The sequence below is a fragment of the Artemia sp. Qi Xiang Cuo genome, chromosome 11 (assembly GCF_049724085.1).
Source record: "Artemia sp. Qi Xiang Cuo chromosome 11, ASM4972408v1, whole genome shotgun sequence".
In the NCBI taxonomy this organism is placed as follows: domain Eukaryota; kingdom Metazoa; phylum Arthropoda; class Branchiopoda; order Anostraca; family Artemiidae; genus Artemia; species Artemia sp. Qi Xiang Cuo.
The window spans coordinates 39920981-39939490 of record NC_142804.1 but is presented as its reverse complement, the minus strand read 5'-3'; the positions used below and the strand labels follow the sequence as shown (position 1 = coordinate 39939490).

At 37.1% G+C, this 18510-nt stretch overlaps 1 protein-coding gene across 1 annotated transcript in view; it reads right to left on the bottom strand.

The window, feature by feature from the left end:
• The window catches only part of LOC148946969 (dipeptidase 1-like), a 225545-nt gene extending 207247 nt beyond the window's left edge, over positions 1-18298 (bottom strand). Inside the window, exons 1-3 of the mRNA XM_089096471.1 lie at positions 18150-18298; positions 16667-16767; positions 15598-15748 (exon numbers count right to left, since the gene is read on the bottom strand). Coding sequence (XP_088952597.1) covers positions 15598-15748; positions 16667-16767; positions 18150-18298 — 401 coding nt within the window. The remainder of the gene's footprint in view (positions 1-15597; positions 15749-16666; positions 16768-18149) is intronic.
• Positions 18299-18510: the final 212 nt, after the last annotated feature.

The window sequence follows — 18510 nt, the reverse complement described above, 5'->3', positions numbered from 1 at the left end:
ACCCCAATTCTGAGCTAGTGAATTTCCACCATTCAGGCTGGTGGACTAAGACCCCAATTCTGAGCTAGTGCATTTCAACCATTCAGGCTGGTGGACTAAGACCCCAATTCTGAGCTAGTGAATTTCCACCGTTCAGGCTGGTGGACTGGGACCCCAATACTGAGCTAGTGGATTTCCAGCATTCAGGGTGGTGGACTAAGACCCCAATTTTCCAATTCTTGCATTTCACGATAGAAATTCAAAATGAACTTCGAAAAATCAAGAGAATGTAACTGTGACAAGGTAAAGCACAACAAGTCACTACTGAAATATTCCAACTCTTGCATTTCACGACAGAAATTCAAAATGAAATTTGAAAAATTAAGAGAATGTAACCGTGATAAGGTAAAGCACAACAAAACACTACTGAAATATTCAAACTCTTGCTTTTCAATGAATGAAATTCAAAATGAACTATGAAAATCAACAGAATGTAACTGTGACAACGTAAAGCACAACAAAACACTACTGAAATATTCCAACTCTTGCATTTCACGACAGAATTTCAAAATGAACTTCTAAAAATCATGAGAATGTAACTGTGACAAGGTAAAGCACAACAAGTCACTACTGAAATATTCCAACTCTTGCATTTCAATGAAAGATATCAAAAATTAACTATGAAAATCAACAGAATCTAACTGTGACAAGGTAGAGCACAAGAAAACACTACTGAAATATTCCAACTCTTGCATTTCACGACAGAAATTCAAAATGAACTTCAAAAAATCAAGAGAATGTAACTGTGACAAGGTAAAGCACAACAAGTCACTACTGAAATATTCCAACTCTTGCATTTCAATGAAAGAAATTCAAAATGAACTATGAAAATCATCAGAATGTAGCAGTGACAAGGTAAACCACGACAAGACACTACTGAAATATTCCAATTCTTGCATTTCACGAAAGAAATTCAAAATGAACTTCGAAAAATCAAGAGAATGTAACTGTGACAAGGTAAAGCACAACAAGTCACTACTGAAATATTCCAACTCTTGCATTTCACGACAGAAATTCAAAATGAACTTAAAAAAATCAAGAGAATGTAACTGTGACAAGGTAAAGCACAACAAAACAATACTGACATATTCCAACTCTTGCATTTCACGACAGAAATTCAAAATGAAATTCAAAAAATCAAGAGAATGTAACTGTGACAAGGTAAAGCACAACAAGTCACTACTGAAATATTCCAACTCTTTCATTTCAACGAAAGAAATACAAAATGAACTTTGAAAAATAATGAGAATGTAGCTGTGACAAGGTAAACCACTACAAGACACTACTGAAATATTCAAATTCTTGCACTTCTCGAAAGAAATTCAAAATGAACTTTGAAAAATTAAGAGAATTTAACTGTGACAAGGTAAACCACAACAAAACACTACTGAAATATTCCAACTCTTGCATTTCAATGAAAGAAATTCAAAATGAACTATGAAAATCAACAGAATGTAACTGTGACAAGGTAAAGCACAACAAAACACTACTGAAATATTCCAACTCTTGCATTTTACGAGAAAAATTCAAAATGAACTTCGAAAAATCAAGAGAATGTAACTTTGACAAGGTAAAGCACAACAAGTCACTACTGAAATATTCCAACTCTTGTATTTCACGACAGAAATTCAAAATGAACTTTGAAAAATCATGACAATGTAGCTGTGACAATGTAAACCACGACAAGACACTACTGAAATATTCCAATTCTTGCACTTCGCGAAAGAAATTCAAAATGAACTTTGAAAAATTAAGAGAATGTAACTGTGACAAGGTAAAGCACAACAAAACACAACTGAAATATTCCAACTCTTGCATTTCAATGAAAGAAATTCAAAATGAACTATGAAAATTAACAGAATGTAACTGTGACAAGGTAAAGCACAACAAAACACTACTGAAATATTCCAACTCTTGCATTTTACGAGAGAAATTCAAAATGAACTTCGAAAAATCAGGAGAATGTAACTGTGATAAGGTAAAGCACAACAAGTCACTACTGAAATATTCCAACTCTTGCATTTCACGACAGAAATTCAAAATGAACTTTGAAAAATCATGAGAATGTAGCTGTGACAAGGTAAACCATGACAAGACACTACTGAAATATTCCAATTCTTGCATTTCACGAAAGAAATTCAAAATGAACTTTGAAAAATTAAGAGAATGTAACTGTGACAAGGTAAAGCACAACAAAACAATAGTGAAATATTCCAAATCTTGCATTTCAATGAAAGAAATTCAAAATGAACTATGAAAATCAATAGAATGTAACTGTGACAAAGGTAAACCACGACAAGACACTACTGAAGTATTCCAACTCTTGCAATTCACGACATAAATTCAAAATAAACTTCGAAAAATTAAGAGAATGTAACTGTGACAAGTTAAAGCACAACAAAACACTACTGAAATATTCCAACTCTGGCATTTCAATGAAAGAAATTCAAAATGAAGTATGAAAATCAACAGAATGTAACTGTGATAAGGTAAAGCACAACAAAACACTACTGAAATATTCCAACTCTTGCATTTTATGAGAGATATTCAAAATGAACTTCGAAAAATCCAGAGAATGTAACTGTGACAAGGTAAAGCACAACAAGTCACTACTGAAATATTCCAGCTCTTGCATTTTACAACAGAAATTCAAAATGAACTTCGAAAAATCAAGAGAATATAACTGTGACAAGGTAAAGCACAACAAGACACTACTGAAATATTCCAATTCTTGCACTTCGCGAAAGAAATTCAAAATGAACTTTGAAAAATTAAGAGAATGTAACTGTGACAAGGTAAAGCACAACAAAACACTAGTGAAATATTCCAACTCTTGCATTTCAATGAAAGAAATTCAAAATGAACTATTAAAATCAACAGAATGTAACTGTGACAAGGTAAAGCACAACAAAAAACTACTGAAATATTCCAAATCTTGCATTTTACGACAGAAATTCAAAATGAACTTTGAAAAATCAAGAGAATGTAACTGTGACAAGGTAAAGAACAACAAGTCACTACTGAAATATTCTAACTCTTGTATTTCACGACAGAAATTCAAAATGAACTTTGAAAAATCATAATAATGTAGCTGTGACAATGTAAACCACGACCATACACTACTGAAATATTCCAATTCTTGCACTTCGCGAAAGAAATTCAAAATGAACTTTTAAAAATTAAGAGAATGTAACTGTGACAAGGTAAAGCACAACAAAACACAACTGAAATATTCAAAATCTTGAATTTCAATGAAATAAATTCAAAATGAACTATGAAAATCAAAAGAATGTAACTGTGTCAAGGTAAAGCACAACAAAACACTACTGAAATATTCCAACTCTTGCATTTTTACGAGAGAAATTCAAAATGAACTTCGAAAAATCAGGAGAATGTAACTGTGACAAGGTAAAGCACAACAAGTCACTACTGAAATATTCCAACTCTTGCATTTCACGAAAGAAATTCAAAATGAACTTCGAAAAATCATGAGAATGTAGCTGTGACAAGGTAAAGCACAACAAGTAACTACTGAAATATTCCAACTCTTGCATTTCAACACAAAAAATTCAAAATGAACTTTGAAAAATTAAGAGAAAGTAACTATGACAAGGTAAAGCACAACAAAACACTACTGAAATAGTCCAACTCTTGCATTTCAATGAAGGAAATTCAAAATGAACTTTCTGAGTATTTTTGGTTTTCCCTTCCCAAATTGACCCTCCCCCCTCCCCTGCCCTCAGAAATGGGTGAACGAAGGGCCTCTGAGTCTTCCTCTTGAGGCAGATCCAGTTTATTTTTGATTCTGAGTATTTTTGGTTTTCCCTCCAAAATTGACTCCCCCTCTCCCTTGCCCTCAGAAATGGAGGAAGGAGGGGCCTCTGAGCATTCACCTTGAGGCAGATACCGTTTATTTTCGATTCTGAGTATTTTTGGATTTCCCTCCAAAATTGACTCCCCCTCTCCCCTGCCCACAGAAATAGAGGAAGGAGGGGCCTCTGAGCCTTGCCCTTGAGGCAGATCCCGTTTATTTTCGAGTCTGAGCATTTTTGGTTTTCCCTCCAAAATTGACTCCCCCTCTCCCCGGCCCTCAGAAATGGAGGAAGGTGGGGCCTCTGAGTCTTCACCTTGAGGCAGATCCCGTTTATTTTCGATTCTGAGTATTTTTGGTTTTCCCTCCAAAATTGACTCCCCCCCCCCCCGGCCCTCCGAAATGGCGGAAGGTGGGGCCTCTGTGCCTTGCCCGTGAGGAGTATCCCCTTTTTTTCAATTCTGAGGATTTTTGGTTTTCCCTCCAAATTTGACCCTCCCCCCCTCCCCTGCCCTCAGAAATTGGGGAACGAAGGGCCTCTGAGCCTTGACCTTGAGGCAGATCCCATTTATTTTCGATTCTGAGCATTTTTGATTTTCCCTCCAAAATTGACCCGCCCCCCCTGCCCTCAGAAAAGGGGGAACGAAGGGAACGTTAGTTCCTATTTTAAATTGACAATACTTTTCAAATGTTACTTGTGTATTATACAGACCTCATCAGAGAGGTAAAGCTAGGTCAATTAACAAATTACCTGAGTTAACAACCCCTTCGGGGTTACCTTAACTGTTAATCAGTTTAATTCTTTTTTTTCCCACCGTCATACAATCCAATCACTAATTAGAATCATTGACACTCCTATTATTCAAAACATTAATTAATATCGTTCATAGAGTCCAATTTGCGAATTCCTTATCCCTTTTTGCAAAAATGTCAAATACTCACTCTCTTTGAAAAACTAAACCAGACTATACCCATCAAACCAGATTATACCCACCTAACCAGATTATACCCACCAAACCAGATTGTACCTACCAGAAACCTGTTTGGTACGGGGGCGTACGCAAAGTATAAGGTGAATTAGAAATCCGGTAAATTGTGTCAGAAAAAACTTGAACCAAACCAGATTATACCCACCTAACCAGATTGTACCTACCAAACCAGATTGTACCTACCAGAAACCTGTTTGGTACGGGGGGCGTACGCAAAGTATAAGGTGAATTAGAAATCCGTTAAATTGTGTCAGAAAAAACTTGAACCAAACCAGATTATACCCACCTAACCAGATTGTACCTACCAAACCAGATTGTACCTACCAGAAACCTGTTTGGTACGGGGGGCGTACGCAAAGTATAAGGTGAATTAGAAATCCGGTAAATTGTGTCAGAAAAAACTTGAACCAAACCAGATTATACCCACCTAACCAGATTGTACCTACCAAACCAGATTGTACCTACCAGAAACCTGTTTGGTACGGGGGCGTACGCAAAGTAGTACCTTGGTTACTACTAATATAGTATCTTTCAATTGACATTGCTGCTCAACCACGAACTGACTCTAGTTACGCAAAGGCTTATAGTGCCAATGGTTTTAGACAGATTTGATACAAAGCATGCTTAGCCCCTCTCTTTCCCCTCACATAAGTTAAAATTCGAGACGCACATCGTCACCTCTGAAAAAAACACTCTGAAAGGTTTAACTTGATCTCTCCAGCCACTCCAAAAATACTACAGATACGCCCTTGTGATAACTTGTACATGGAGCGTCCTTTGCTTTACCTTGCTATATAACTGTGAATAGATTCTAAGCCCCATGGCAGCTTACTAGTATGGTGAAAACCTTGTAGGTTGACTGGAAACAAAAAAACATATTTAGCCCCTTCCTCAAATATAAAACTTGAAGTGTACATGCCCCTCCCCTATCTTCTCCTACACTAATTGAAAGCTTTAACTCTATCCCTCAAGACCTTCCCAAGATGTTGCAGATACGGTATTTTGATAATATGGGTGCACATAGTAGTAGAAAAGTACATACAAAGTGCCTGGGAAAAAGATGTGTTGATGACAAATGACTGTTTACTTAGACAACACTAGGGTACGGCCAGCCACCACGCGGCATCACTTTTTCTGCAACTGGGAAGCTCGATATACAGTTTTTTTCATAATTTTAAATGGATTGGCGGTTTCAGAATTTTCAGTCGATAACAACTTGGTACTCTTTAGGGGGAAATCGCTATTTGGTGCCACAAAATGTCAGAAAACGCCACTTTCCCTTGGCACAATCTTTTTGGGCACCTCTTTCCAAGGCCATTCCAGGATTTTTTTTTTCGGAGGGGGTTTTACTAAAAGATTTTTTTCGGGCGGGGGGGGGAGGGGTGCAGAAGTAAAAAACTCAGAAAACGCATACAAAATGTGTTTATATTCATTTTTGTTGCATTTTTACGAGTCAAAAAATATTTCGGGAGGGGTTCAAACCCCCTAACCCCTCCCCCCTCTGGGTACGGCCTTGCTTCTTTGGGCACTTTTAACTTCCTCTTGAATGAACTCTTTTGTAATCTTCTCGGTTCAATAGTTTGATACGATCACCCCTGAAAAAAAGCAAAAAAAAAACACACGTTTGAAACTTCATTAAAGGGTTCTCTGGCACCCTGAATGTGATGGTGTGATTCTCGTGAAGATTAATTGCCTTTTGGGGGGTTCCCCGATTGATTTTTTTTTCTGAGGCTCGTTGTTTAGACGAGTAACTTTCAAGATGATTATTTTGGAATCAGTATAAAGCTAATTCTTTCGATGTATTAACTGTTATCAAAATTCTTTTTTTTTTTAGGTTCAGCTACTATTTAGCCAATTCATTCCTTCTTGCCACAAACTGTTTGATATTCAACCGGGATGTTTTTTTTTGTTACGAAATAAAGCAGAAAGCAGTGCAGTTTGAAACATTCTGAATTAATGGGTCCTTCAGCTAAAGAAAACTGACGATAACTCCATTACAACATCTGTTCACGCTGTGAAGTAGTTGGGATACAACTTTTGTTTTTGTCAGCAAGAGGTGTCATCCCATCTGGACCGAAGACTAAATTTTACTGAAGGATACATCACTCGTTAAGAGTGAATAGCCGTAGATAAGAGGGAAGGAATCCAATCGATTTGGCTTTATTAGTTTGAAAGTTTCTTATCCATAAAGAATTCTTGTTTATTCCTAAAAAAAAGGCTTGCTAAGAAGCTAAAAGAAAAACGAGTTGACTTATATACTTTTTCATTTATATAATAAATATACAATAAAACCACTTTGCTTGCAGTACCCATTAAATTTTCAAACATTTCGTAGAAAAAAACTGTACGTTAGGAGCGATTCGAATTAATAATGGCCAAAACTCCCCAAAATAATCAGTTTTGTTAACAGTACATAGAACAAAATAATTGACTTCTTGTATTGATCACGTAAAATTCATATTACCCATTGAAAGCTATGGGTCTAAGAAAATTTGCCAGATTTTCGAAAAAGGAGGAAACGTCCTCAAAAAGGTAAGTCATCTTACTGAAAATTAGACTATCAAATGCAGAATATCGGAAAGCCATATTGTAAGCCTACAGAGAATCCTATCGGTTTTAAGTGACTAAGCAAAAAAAAACATGGAATGTCGCATTTCTTTTTTTCGAAAAGGAAGATCACGATAAGTATTTATGTGCATGTTTGCTTTCTTTTTTTTCACAAGGGTGGTCGTATCAAAATAATAGTACTATGAAATCGAGAAAAGGCTCATTCGAGTGTAAATTAAAAGTCCTAATGCCCTATTTTAGTAGTTAAAAGATTATGCCATGACAAAGTAGGGTTTTTCTGAAATTTTAAGCGTACAAACCCACGGTTTTGCCCCATAGAGGGCCAAGTTACTATCGATCAAAAATCCTGAGATAGCAAATTAATTTTAAAATGTCGAAATATTGTATATTGGGCCTTCTAGTTTCAGAGCTATAGTATAGCACGTGATGAAATTACAATAAATAACCGAGTCAAACTCAAAACGAGCAGAAATTAACATAAGTTGGGCGCAAAACCCCTATGCCTTCCCAAGGCAAGAACAAAATGTGCACTTTACTGAGAAAATACAAATGAATGTGCATTGTCAATTTAATATACATATACTGATATTTAGTAATCAAAATGTTAATAATATTTTATTTATTAAAGTTATAAAAGTAAAAATATTTATATCTTTTCAGTAAAGTGCAAATTTTGTTCTGACCTTGGGAAGGCATAGGGGTTTTGCGCCCAACTTATTTTAATTTCTGCTCGTTTTGAGTTTGACTCGGTTACTTATTGTAATTTCTGTTCGTTTTGGGTTTCATTTATTTATCGATGCTGATTTGTGGTAGTTTCACGCTTGGTAGATTATTTGATTTTATTTTTTTTTTTGTTTAATGGAGTTCTTTATTTTTCTTTAGAAAACTTATTTTGTAGAAAATGTTTTTTAAATTAATTTCTGTTCGTTTTATATTGACATAGTCTTTTCAGGGAAAAAGAAAATAACACTTTAAATCTTTTAATTTTTTAAGACTTTATTGTTTGGCCTGCTATTTGTATGCTGGAGAAAAATTTTCAGCAAACAACATACACCCTTTTAAAAATCTGGACACATATAGTAGTGTTTAATTTAGTTTCATAGCTCCTCTAGTTGACCTGAAATAGAAAACTTGATACCATTCGCAAAAAAATCTGTTTACTTACTTGGATAGCTTGTATACACTTGCGCTATTTTGATTTGGTTAAATTTTAAGAGCAGCTGTAGCCCCGAAAGTTTGAATATAAAACCCTCAGTCGTTCTTGGGATACTGCTGAGATGCCTTATTGGGAATTAGCAGTATCACAGTGCATTTTGATTTAATCTTAAGGCAACATTTAGTTTTTAAACATAATGGGCAAATGGGAGGGTGAGATTGGAAGGGTGACTAGTCCAATCACTTTCGACTATTTAAAACGGCCTCAGCCCTTTCTATTTTCAATCGAATGAGCCCTTTTCGAAGTTCCCACGAACTCCTTCGATACGAAGTGCCCTGGTCTAAACAATAACAATAACAACAACAAAAAATAATACATTATAGCCGCATCGACCTTTACTATAAATTATTTGAAAAAAACTACGTTTTCTAAAGAGTTAAAGAGGCTGAGTCACAAGTTCGAACCTTAAAACGTTCAGGGGTGCGCCCAACCAAGTTTTTATTGTTAAAAAAAAGAGTTGTGAGGAAGTCAAACTTTAGCGTAAAGAGCGAGGCGTTGAGGAGGGCACAGCCCCTCTTATATACAGAAGTGGGGGTTTGGGGGCGGCAGCCCCCCAACTGTACCTCCTAATCCCTGTACGTTTTAAGGTTCGAACTTGTGACTCAGCCTCTTTAACTCTTTAGAAAACGTAGATTTTTTCAAATAATTTCTGCACGTTTTTGTACAGTTTGTTACTTATTATTGCTTGACTAACTATTAGCTGATCATGTCAGGAGTTAAAGTGGGGGGGGGTTGCCGCCCCCCCCAAACCCCCGCTTTTGAATATTCTCTTGTTAAGGCTTTTAATTCCTGAATACTTAAATCAAATGCACAGTAAGATTTTCTTTTTTCAACTTTTCTTCGAGCATGCGGGTATACTGCATGTTATAAAAGCAGTGGAGACTTACCTGTAAGATGAAGGCCGACTGCGATATTTTTCTGGAGACGCCTGTTGAGCCGAAGTATTTAATAGATTGGATTTAAAAAAGAAACTGAGTTTCTTTTTTAAACTTTAAATTTAAGAGATACTACTTTAAATTCTGTGTATAAAAAATTTCCTCCTACAGGTAATCGAACCCTGGTCTTCCGCATGACAGGCATAGTGACCACTGTACCATCTGAGGCTGATGATAATATATTTTTAGTCTCTGCGAACTATTTTCGACGCAATGAAATAGACAGTAAGATTTTCGTTTTTCGACAAAAAAAAACTTCTGGGAAAGAGCTGGAATTTTTGGAAGCTTGTAGTCGGTCTTGTCAGGTTAAGAGGACTATTTTGATCTTATTTAATAATGAAATGCTATGCTTTTAGGAATTTCAAAAATTAACATGGGCTCCTATAGGACAACGAGGTTTTTCGTAAATGTAAATTCGGGGGATAATTTTTTCGGTCTGAAAATATCAAAAGGCCCTAACAGGTCGAATTCCGCTTCGAATGAGTCCTAATTCTCCCGTATCCGTTGCCAAATGTGGCCTGTAGGCGTGGCTAACAAAAAAAAATAATTTGATGAACATTAAGTGGGTATTTGGTTTTTAGAAAGAAGGGAAGGAGTGATCGGATTGAGCTGAAATTTTTAGGATCAGCTTCCAGGCTCTAGGAAAGCTTATCCTCTAAATTCAGACAACGTTAAAGGGGGGCTGTGGTGGGAGGGTCGAAACTTCCGGCCCACTTTCCCCCATGAAGATAAAGTCGGAGAAGGAAATTTTGCATGTTTCTTAGTTTGAGCTTAGGCTACAAAGTGCGATCACCGGCGTCTCTCTGCGACCACTAGGACCGGAAATCGCTTAACATTTTGGTGGGTCGCCTCTTTAAAGAGGCACAAGTGTGCCTCCTTGAAATGTCAAGCCTTCCCATCACTTTCGACTGTTAAAAAGGGCCCTACACCTTTCGATTTCCAATCGAATGAAAACTTTTGGAAACGACAACCCTTTCTATAAACACCTTATATGACCCCAGGGCATAAATTACAACCCTTACCCTAAGGTCATTCTCAAATACCCAATTTCCAGAACTTTTTATTACGTTGAACAAAATGACTACCTAAAAATTTTGATCGGATGTGTTTGGAGGAATGGTGGGCGTGAGTGGAAGGTTAGTTACGGTCCAATCACTTTCGACTATTACAAAGGGCACTAGCCCTCTCAATTTCGAATTGAATGAGCCACTTTTGAAGTTTTACGACAACTCTATCTATGAAATCTGCCCCAAGGGTATAAACTACAACCTTTGCCCTTGGGGCTCTCGGGGGTTTGTCATCCTTAAATACATAATTTTCAGAGCTTTCAACTATGTTGAACAAAATGGCTATCTCTAAACTTTAATTAAATGTTTTTGAAGAAATGGTGGCCGTAAGAAGGAGGTTAATTACTCTCCATTCACTTTCGACTATTAAAAAGGGCAATTTCAATTTCCAATCAAATGAGCCCTTTTTGAAATTTCTATAACAACTTTCGATATAAACTTTAATGCCCCCAGGGCATAACTTACAACCCTTGCACTGAGGGATCTGTGGGGGTTACCGTCCTAAAAAACCTAATTTCCAGAACTTTCAACTACGTTGAACAACATGAATATCTCAAAATGTGAATTGGATGTGGCTGGGAAAATGGTGGGCGTGAGAGGGGCGTTAGTCACTATCCAATCACTTACAACTATTAAAAAAGGCACTAGCCTTTTCAATTTCGAATTGAATAAGCCCTTTTGAAGTTTCTACGACAACACTTTCAATAAGAACTTTATATGCCCCCATGGCATAACTTAAGACCCTTGCCCTGAAGGCTGTGGGGGGAAGGGTTGTGATCCTTAAATACCTAATTTCCAAAACATTCAACTACGTTGAACAAAATGGTTATCTAAAAATTTTGATTGGATGTGTTTGGGGAAAAGCTGGGCGTGAGAGGGGGGTAGTTGCCCTCAAATCACTTTAGACTATTAAGAATGGTACTAGCTCTTTGAATTTCAAATCGAATGAGCCCTTTTTCAAGGACAAATATTTCAATAAAAACCTTATATGCCCCCAGGGCATAACTTATAATGTTTGCACTGAGGGTTGTGGGGGAGTGTCTGGGGAAAAGGTGGGCGTGAGAGGGGGGTTAGTTGCCCTCAAATTACTTTTGCCTATTAAAAAGGGTATTGATCCTTTGAATTTCAAATCGAATGAGCCCCTTTTCAAGTTTCTACGACAAAGATTTCAGTAAAAACCTTATCTCTATGTGTATCTATGTGTATTATCTCTATATGTGTGTCGTCTCTGTGTGTCCATCGTCTCTGTGTGTTTGTCGTCTGTGTGTGTGTGTAGTCTCTGTGTGTGTGTCGTCTCTGTGTGTGTGTGTCGTCTTTGTGTGTGTGACGTCTCTCTGTGTGTGTCATCTCTGTGTGTGTGTCGTCTCTGTGTGTGTGACGTCTATGTGTGTGTGTCGTCTCTTTGTGTCTGTCGTGTCTGTTTGTGTGTCGTCTCTGTGTGTGTGTCGTCTGAGTGTGTTTGTCGTCTGTGGTTGTGTGTCGTCTCTGTGTGTGCGTCGTCTCTGTGTGTGTGTAGTCTCTGTGTGTGTGTCGTCTCTGTATGTGTGTCGTCTGTGTGTGTGTGACTTCTCTCTGTGTGTGTCGTCTATGTGTGTTTGTTGTCTCTGTATGTGTGTCGTCTCTATGTGTGTGTCGTGTTTGTGTGTGTGTCGTCTCTGGTTTATGTTAGGTTAGGTTAGGGCGGTTAGTTGCCCTCAAATCGCTTTCGACTATTGAAAAGGGTACTAGTCCTTTCAATTTCAAATCGAATGAGCCTTTTTTCAACTTTCTACGACAAAGATTTCAATAAAAACCTTGTATGCCCCCAGGGCATAACTTATAATCCTTGCCCTGAGGGTTGTGGGGGAGTGTCCTCCTCAAAAATATGTTTTCTATCTGGAAATCAACTAAGCTGAACAAAATGGCTATCTCAAAATTTGTATTGGATGTCTTTGGGGGAATGATTGGTGTGGGGGGGGGCTAGTGGCCCTCCAATCACTTTCGACTATTAAAAAGGGCACTATCCCTTTGAATGTCCAATCGAATGAGCTTTTTTTGAAGTTTCTACGACAGCGTTTTCTTCAAAAACCTTATATGCCAACAGGGCATAACTTAAAACCCTTGCCCTGAGGGCTGTGGGGGAGTGTACTCCTCAAAAACATATTTTCTCTCTGGAAATCAACTACGCCGAACAAAATGGCTATTTCAAAATTTCGATTGGATGTGTTTGGGGAAATGATGGGCGTGGGGGGGGGGGCTAGTCGCCCTCCAATCACTTTCGACTATTAAAAAGGGCACTAGCTCTTTGAATTCCCCATCGAATGAGCCTTTTTTGAAGTTTCTATGACAACGCCTTCTATAAAAAACCTTTTATGCCCCCAGGGCATAACTTAAAACCCTTGTCTCGAGGGTTTTGGGGGAGTGTCCTCCTCAAAAACATATTTTCTATCTGGAAATCAACTACGCTGAACAAAATGGCTATCTCAAAATTGTGATTGGATGTGTTTGGGTGAATGAAAGGTATGGAGGGGCTAGTTGCCCTCTAATCACTTTCGACTATTAAAAAGGGTACTAGCCCTTTGAATTTTCAATCCAATGAGCCTCTTTTGAAGTTTCTACAGCAACGCCTTCTACAAAAAACCTTATATGCCCCCAGGGATAACTTAAAATCCTTGCCCTGATGGTTGTGGGGGAGTGTCCTCCTCAAAAACATATTTTTCATCTAGAAATCAACAATGCTGAACAAAATGGCTATCTAAAATTTTTTATTTGATGTGTTTGGGGGAATGCTGGGCGTGGGGGGGGGGTAGTTGCCTTCCAATCACTTTCGACTATTAAAAAGAGCACTAGCTACTCCAATTTCCATACGAATGAGCCCTTTTCGAACCTTCTACGACAACTCCTTCGATACGAAGTTCCCGGGTATGGAGAACCAAAAAAAACACATTGTGCACACATCGTTCTTTACTTAGGCAGCCCTAGCGCGCTGCCTTTGATATAGAATAGATCATGGAGAGAAGTAGAAATTAATATTTAATCTCCTTTCACGTGGACTAAGCCTGAATATGCGTGCTGTAGGGTAATAGCTTCCCTTGCATTATAGAAAAATGTTCTCTTTGTGTCATAAAAGATTATATTCATGTGCATGTCTGCACAAATGGTGGAGGGATGAGGAAGGGCATTATCAGTGCCGTCAAAGAATGTCCCAGAAGGGGAGTCAATTGTGGGCAGGAACTTCGTCTTTCTTGATGTTTAACCGAGAATATTGGGCTTATATTTTTTATGTATATTTAGCAGTTCGTTGTTGTGAACTATGAGCAATAAGCGACTCGCACTAGTAGTAACGAAAACCTTGCAGTAAACTATTAGTAATGTAGTAGCGTAGTAAGTAAAAACTAGTAGTATCGAAAAAAAGAATTTTTGATAACAGTATAAATATGAAGACTGCTTTAATGCTGATTCTAATAAAATTCATTTATTTTGAAGTGGGCCATAAGAAGTTACAAGCCTGAGAAAATTTGCTCCATCATTGAAAATGGGGAAAAACACTCTCAAAAGGGAAAAGGATTTTGATAAAAATAAACTGTCTGCTACTTTTGTATCAGTAAGCACAAATAAAATAATTTTAACAAAAATAAAAGGTATTCAAAACAAACTTATAAAGGCCATAACGTGATTTGCAATTTACTGAAACAAAAATCCTTTTAAACATTTTTCCTTCTCTTTTATAGCGTTAATGAATCCAAAGCTGTTGATACTTTCAGCAATGAATATCAACATACATCAAGATATCAATCCATGTTCATTTTTTCTTTTCATTAATCTTGGTTATTATGGTGATTTGTTTCCTTGATGTTATGATGAATATATTACACATTAAACGAAATAAAAATTGCTTTCAGTGAAGTGCAAATTGAGCTCTTGTCTTTAGAAGGTACAGAGGGTGTTAGCCTTAATCCATTAAGTGGTAATCCATCATTGTGGTAGTTTCTGCTTGTTTTAGGTTTGGCTAGATTATCTTTTTTAATGTGTGTTCGTTTTGGGTTTGTTTATTTACTAGTAATGATTTATGGTAGGTTTTAAATACTATTGGATATACAAATTATTGTTAAAATGTACACCTGGAATTAATATTATTTTGTTTTATTTCTGCCGTCTTTGGTTTAATGAATACTTTTCTTTAAAAAAACTTGTTTTGTGGAAAAAAAAGTTTTTTAAATCAATCGTTTGAAACCAATTGCATTTTTTATTTAAAAAGGCAAGCATTATAGATTCGAGTTGAAGGGTTAAAGGGTCATAGACTCAAGAAAAACTAAAGACCCAAGGATAACGATGCAAGAAAAGTGAAAGAAAAAAACAAAGCGACAGAAAGAGAGAGAGAGAGAGAGAGAGAGAGAGAGAGAGAGAGAGAGAGAGAGAGAGAGAGAGAGAGAGAGAGAGAGAGATAGAGAGAGAGAGAGAGAGCGCGCGAGAGAGAGAGAGAGATAAGGATAATTACTTGAAGTAACTATCAAATAGTTAGAAAGTTTTGTCTGGCGACAGATGAAAAGACTCCTGATAAGCTTAGTAAAGCAATAGCAAAATGGTCATGCTAATCTTTTGTGTAGTTTTTCTCCCTGTACTAGTAGACCAGTCCAGCAAAATTTGATATTTAGCTGAATGGTGAAACAAAAAGTTGGAAAGTCTCTCTAATTTTATCTTTTAAAAATATTTTATTTCAAAATATGACCCAAATGCTCACGAGTATCACAGGTCTATAGCTTTGCTACTGTTTTTCAGGAACTTTCCTGAAGGAATATTGAACAGCAGTTTAAGGTCAAGGTTTGAAAAGCTGAGGAATACCATAGATGCCATAGAACCAGGTTCCATTGTGGAGTACGGGTAGATCATGTTTTGATATCACCAGTCTAATTAGCTATGGTCTTTTTCTATTATATTATCTGTGGTCTATAATATTTCCCAGTTTACAGAAAAAATATATTCGCCTACTCACCAAGGTGTACTGCATGTATGTGTTAATGTGAGCATTCTTACTCCCAAATCATAGTACATTCTTAAAACACCTAGACTATTTCCAATGAGGTGTCCACCTTCAACCCCAAGAATGCTTGCAATTTTCCCGCTTTTAAATGCATCTTCAATTCCTGAAATATAATATGGAACTGATTTGAGATAAAATCTTTAAAGTTGCTTTGATAAGCTATAAAAGAAGGAAAAAAACCAAGACAGGTCAAAGCATTTTTTAAAGAGGAAAATAAACCGCGCAACAAAAAGCAATTCTACGAAGAGCTGCATTTTAGTTTATGCATACAAATATACAACTAAACGTCTTCTCATGTTACTGAGTTACTGAATGGAAATTGACTTACTGAGTAACTGATGTAACTCAGTCTTAACAATATCACTATTTTCTTTATATTTGGCGTATTCCCTTAGTTCATGATTAGCTTTTATTGTTTTATTGTATGGCTCTGAAGCATGGGCGCTCCGAAAAGCGGATGAAGATTTGCTAGATTTTTCCAAGATAAATTGCTTAAGGATTGTTCTGGGTACCCGGCTGAGTGACCGTATTTCAAATAATAGGCTATACGTAAAATCTGGTTCAGTACCGCTCTCTAGGGCTATAATGAAAGAAAGGATGAGGTGGCTAGGGTAGGGTGTGTGGATGAAGGATGACAGATTGCCGAAGATTGTCCTTATCGCCCAACCGTCTAGGGCTAAACGGAAAGCAGGTCGTCCTTGTCTGGGGTGGGAGGACGTCATAGAGAAAGATTGAAAGTAAATGGGAACTTCATGGGCGGGTGTAAAAAGGGAGGCTTTGAATAGATTGAGATGGAGGAGGAGCGAGCGTAGCTGTGTTGGCCTCAGGTGGTTTGGTGCTGCGGTGAACTGTTAGTGGTAGTAGTAGTTTTAATATTCTAATGCCATTTTCTCGACTTCAACAAATATTGCTCTTCATTATACGCATAGCAATAAAAACAGACTCTTTACAATAATGCTGTATATCAACAAGAAACTGGGAAAAACCTCCCAAAACTAAATCCTTTTTCTAGCATAGATACTTGTATATTCGAAGTTCCAGAGGTTTTCAATTTTATCTGATCCTTCAAAACCATATGATTCCTCAACTTTAAACTTGACTTCCCTGGCTGACACAAACATCCTTGAATAAAGATTTCATTTTCTGATCAATTTTCATAGCAACTGTAGGCTACTAGCCCGTTGTTCATCGCTAGATCATCTACACTTTGATTATAAACATCTCACTAATTTCTGCGCATCATATTCAGCAATATTGCAAACTTTCGGTTTCAGACTTTCACTTGCTATTTCAAACTTGTTTAGTGTTGTCTGTTATCAGGAAGTGCTCAAAGAACTCAGGTCAGGAGGAGGGGATGATATCCCTTGTTTAAATGGTTATTAGTTTAGATAATACAACTATGCCATGTTATTAATTAAAAATGCATAGACAATGATCTTTTATCACTTGCTCTAATCTACTAAAATAATGAAAAAACAAAAATCGAATACCATTCATAAATATATAACTACGAACAGTATATATCTGGGTTTACAACTTCTTTTAAGTCAACCGTGACTGGACAATCTTGTTTATGTCAACAAGATTGGTGAGGCCTTTCTTACTCACTAGCAACATGAAAAAATCTTCTTGGGAATCATGCACGAGAGTTCTTAGTAAACTTGAGTTCAACTGAATTTGTTTCAGCGGCGGCTGTTACTGCTACTGGTGCAGTCCTTACTAATTGGAAACACAATTAGCTTGCTCGAGCTGAAAATAACGGTAACGTCCTTCAACTAAGACTGAAAAAAGTAGTACCAACTGACAAAACTGAAAGAAAACAATAAGCTCTCTTTATGCCTGAAGTTCTTTCCTGCTTTGTGAGGAATGTAGTTATTAGATCAAAAATTGCACCTGATTTCCTCTTTTACAAAGGAGCCTGAAGAAAGGTGAAAGATGGCTGAAAATACGATAGGAATGCTCTCAGGTTATCTCCTATCATCTTTGCCATTTTAACCAGCAAGATCTTAGGCTGACTTTGAGCTTGGCTGTCAAAATGAGATAATCTGAGTCTCTGACTGAAATGTCTGATGAAATTTGTCGCTGGATCAACTTCCTTTTTTTTGGTTAAACTGGGCTGTACTGTCACTTTAACTATTTCATTTCATCCCCAGGTTTTGGCTTAAAAAAGTGTCTTCGTAGCTTCAAGTATCTCGATTGCATCGATCATGCTTATTACCTCTCCTTCAAGTTTCTCTGTTGAAATCTTTGACTTGTGTACGATATTTTTTTTTTCATGAGTGTAAGGCAGGCGATAAATTCAAAGTTAAGAATCCCTGTAAGAAGTCTGCTGAGTTATTTGCGCTTTCGTCTTCGTATCGACATTCTTTATCTGTTTTATTTACGATACGATACGATACTATACGAATTTATTATGTCAAATAACGAGAATTAAATGGGACACGATATAATTTAAATAATGACTCTTCCTTGTCACTTACTTATTAAAATGAGACACAAAATACTGTCGACAAGACAATCTGTATCGGTTGGTAGCCACGGGCTTACAAGGCTCGAGTTTATTCTGGTGCCTTGCATTACACCCTGTTCTTGCCGGTTCAGGGAGCAAATCTCGATGCCTGCTTGACTCCAAAAGCTTCTGTCCAAAGGCCATTGTAAGCTGGTGTCGCCTGGCATCAAGTCAAGAGCTGAGACTATTGCAACAAACGAAGTAACTAGGGGTTGCGTGGTTTCAACCCTTGCATTTCATTGGATCTGTGATAAGTTTTACGGATCTTTTTTTAGAGGTTTTCTTTAAGTGTGGCAGAACGCTTTGTAAATAAAGGAGAGAATACAATGCAAGCATAGGCTACTTTATAATTTTGT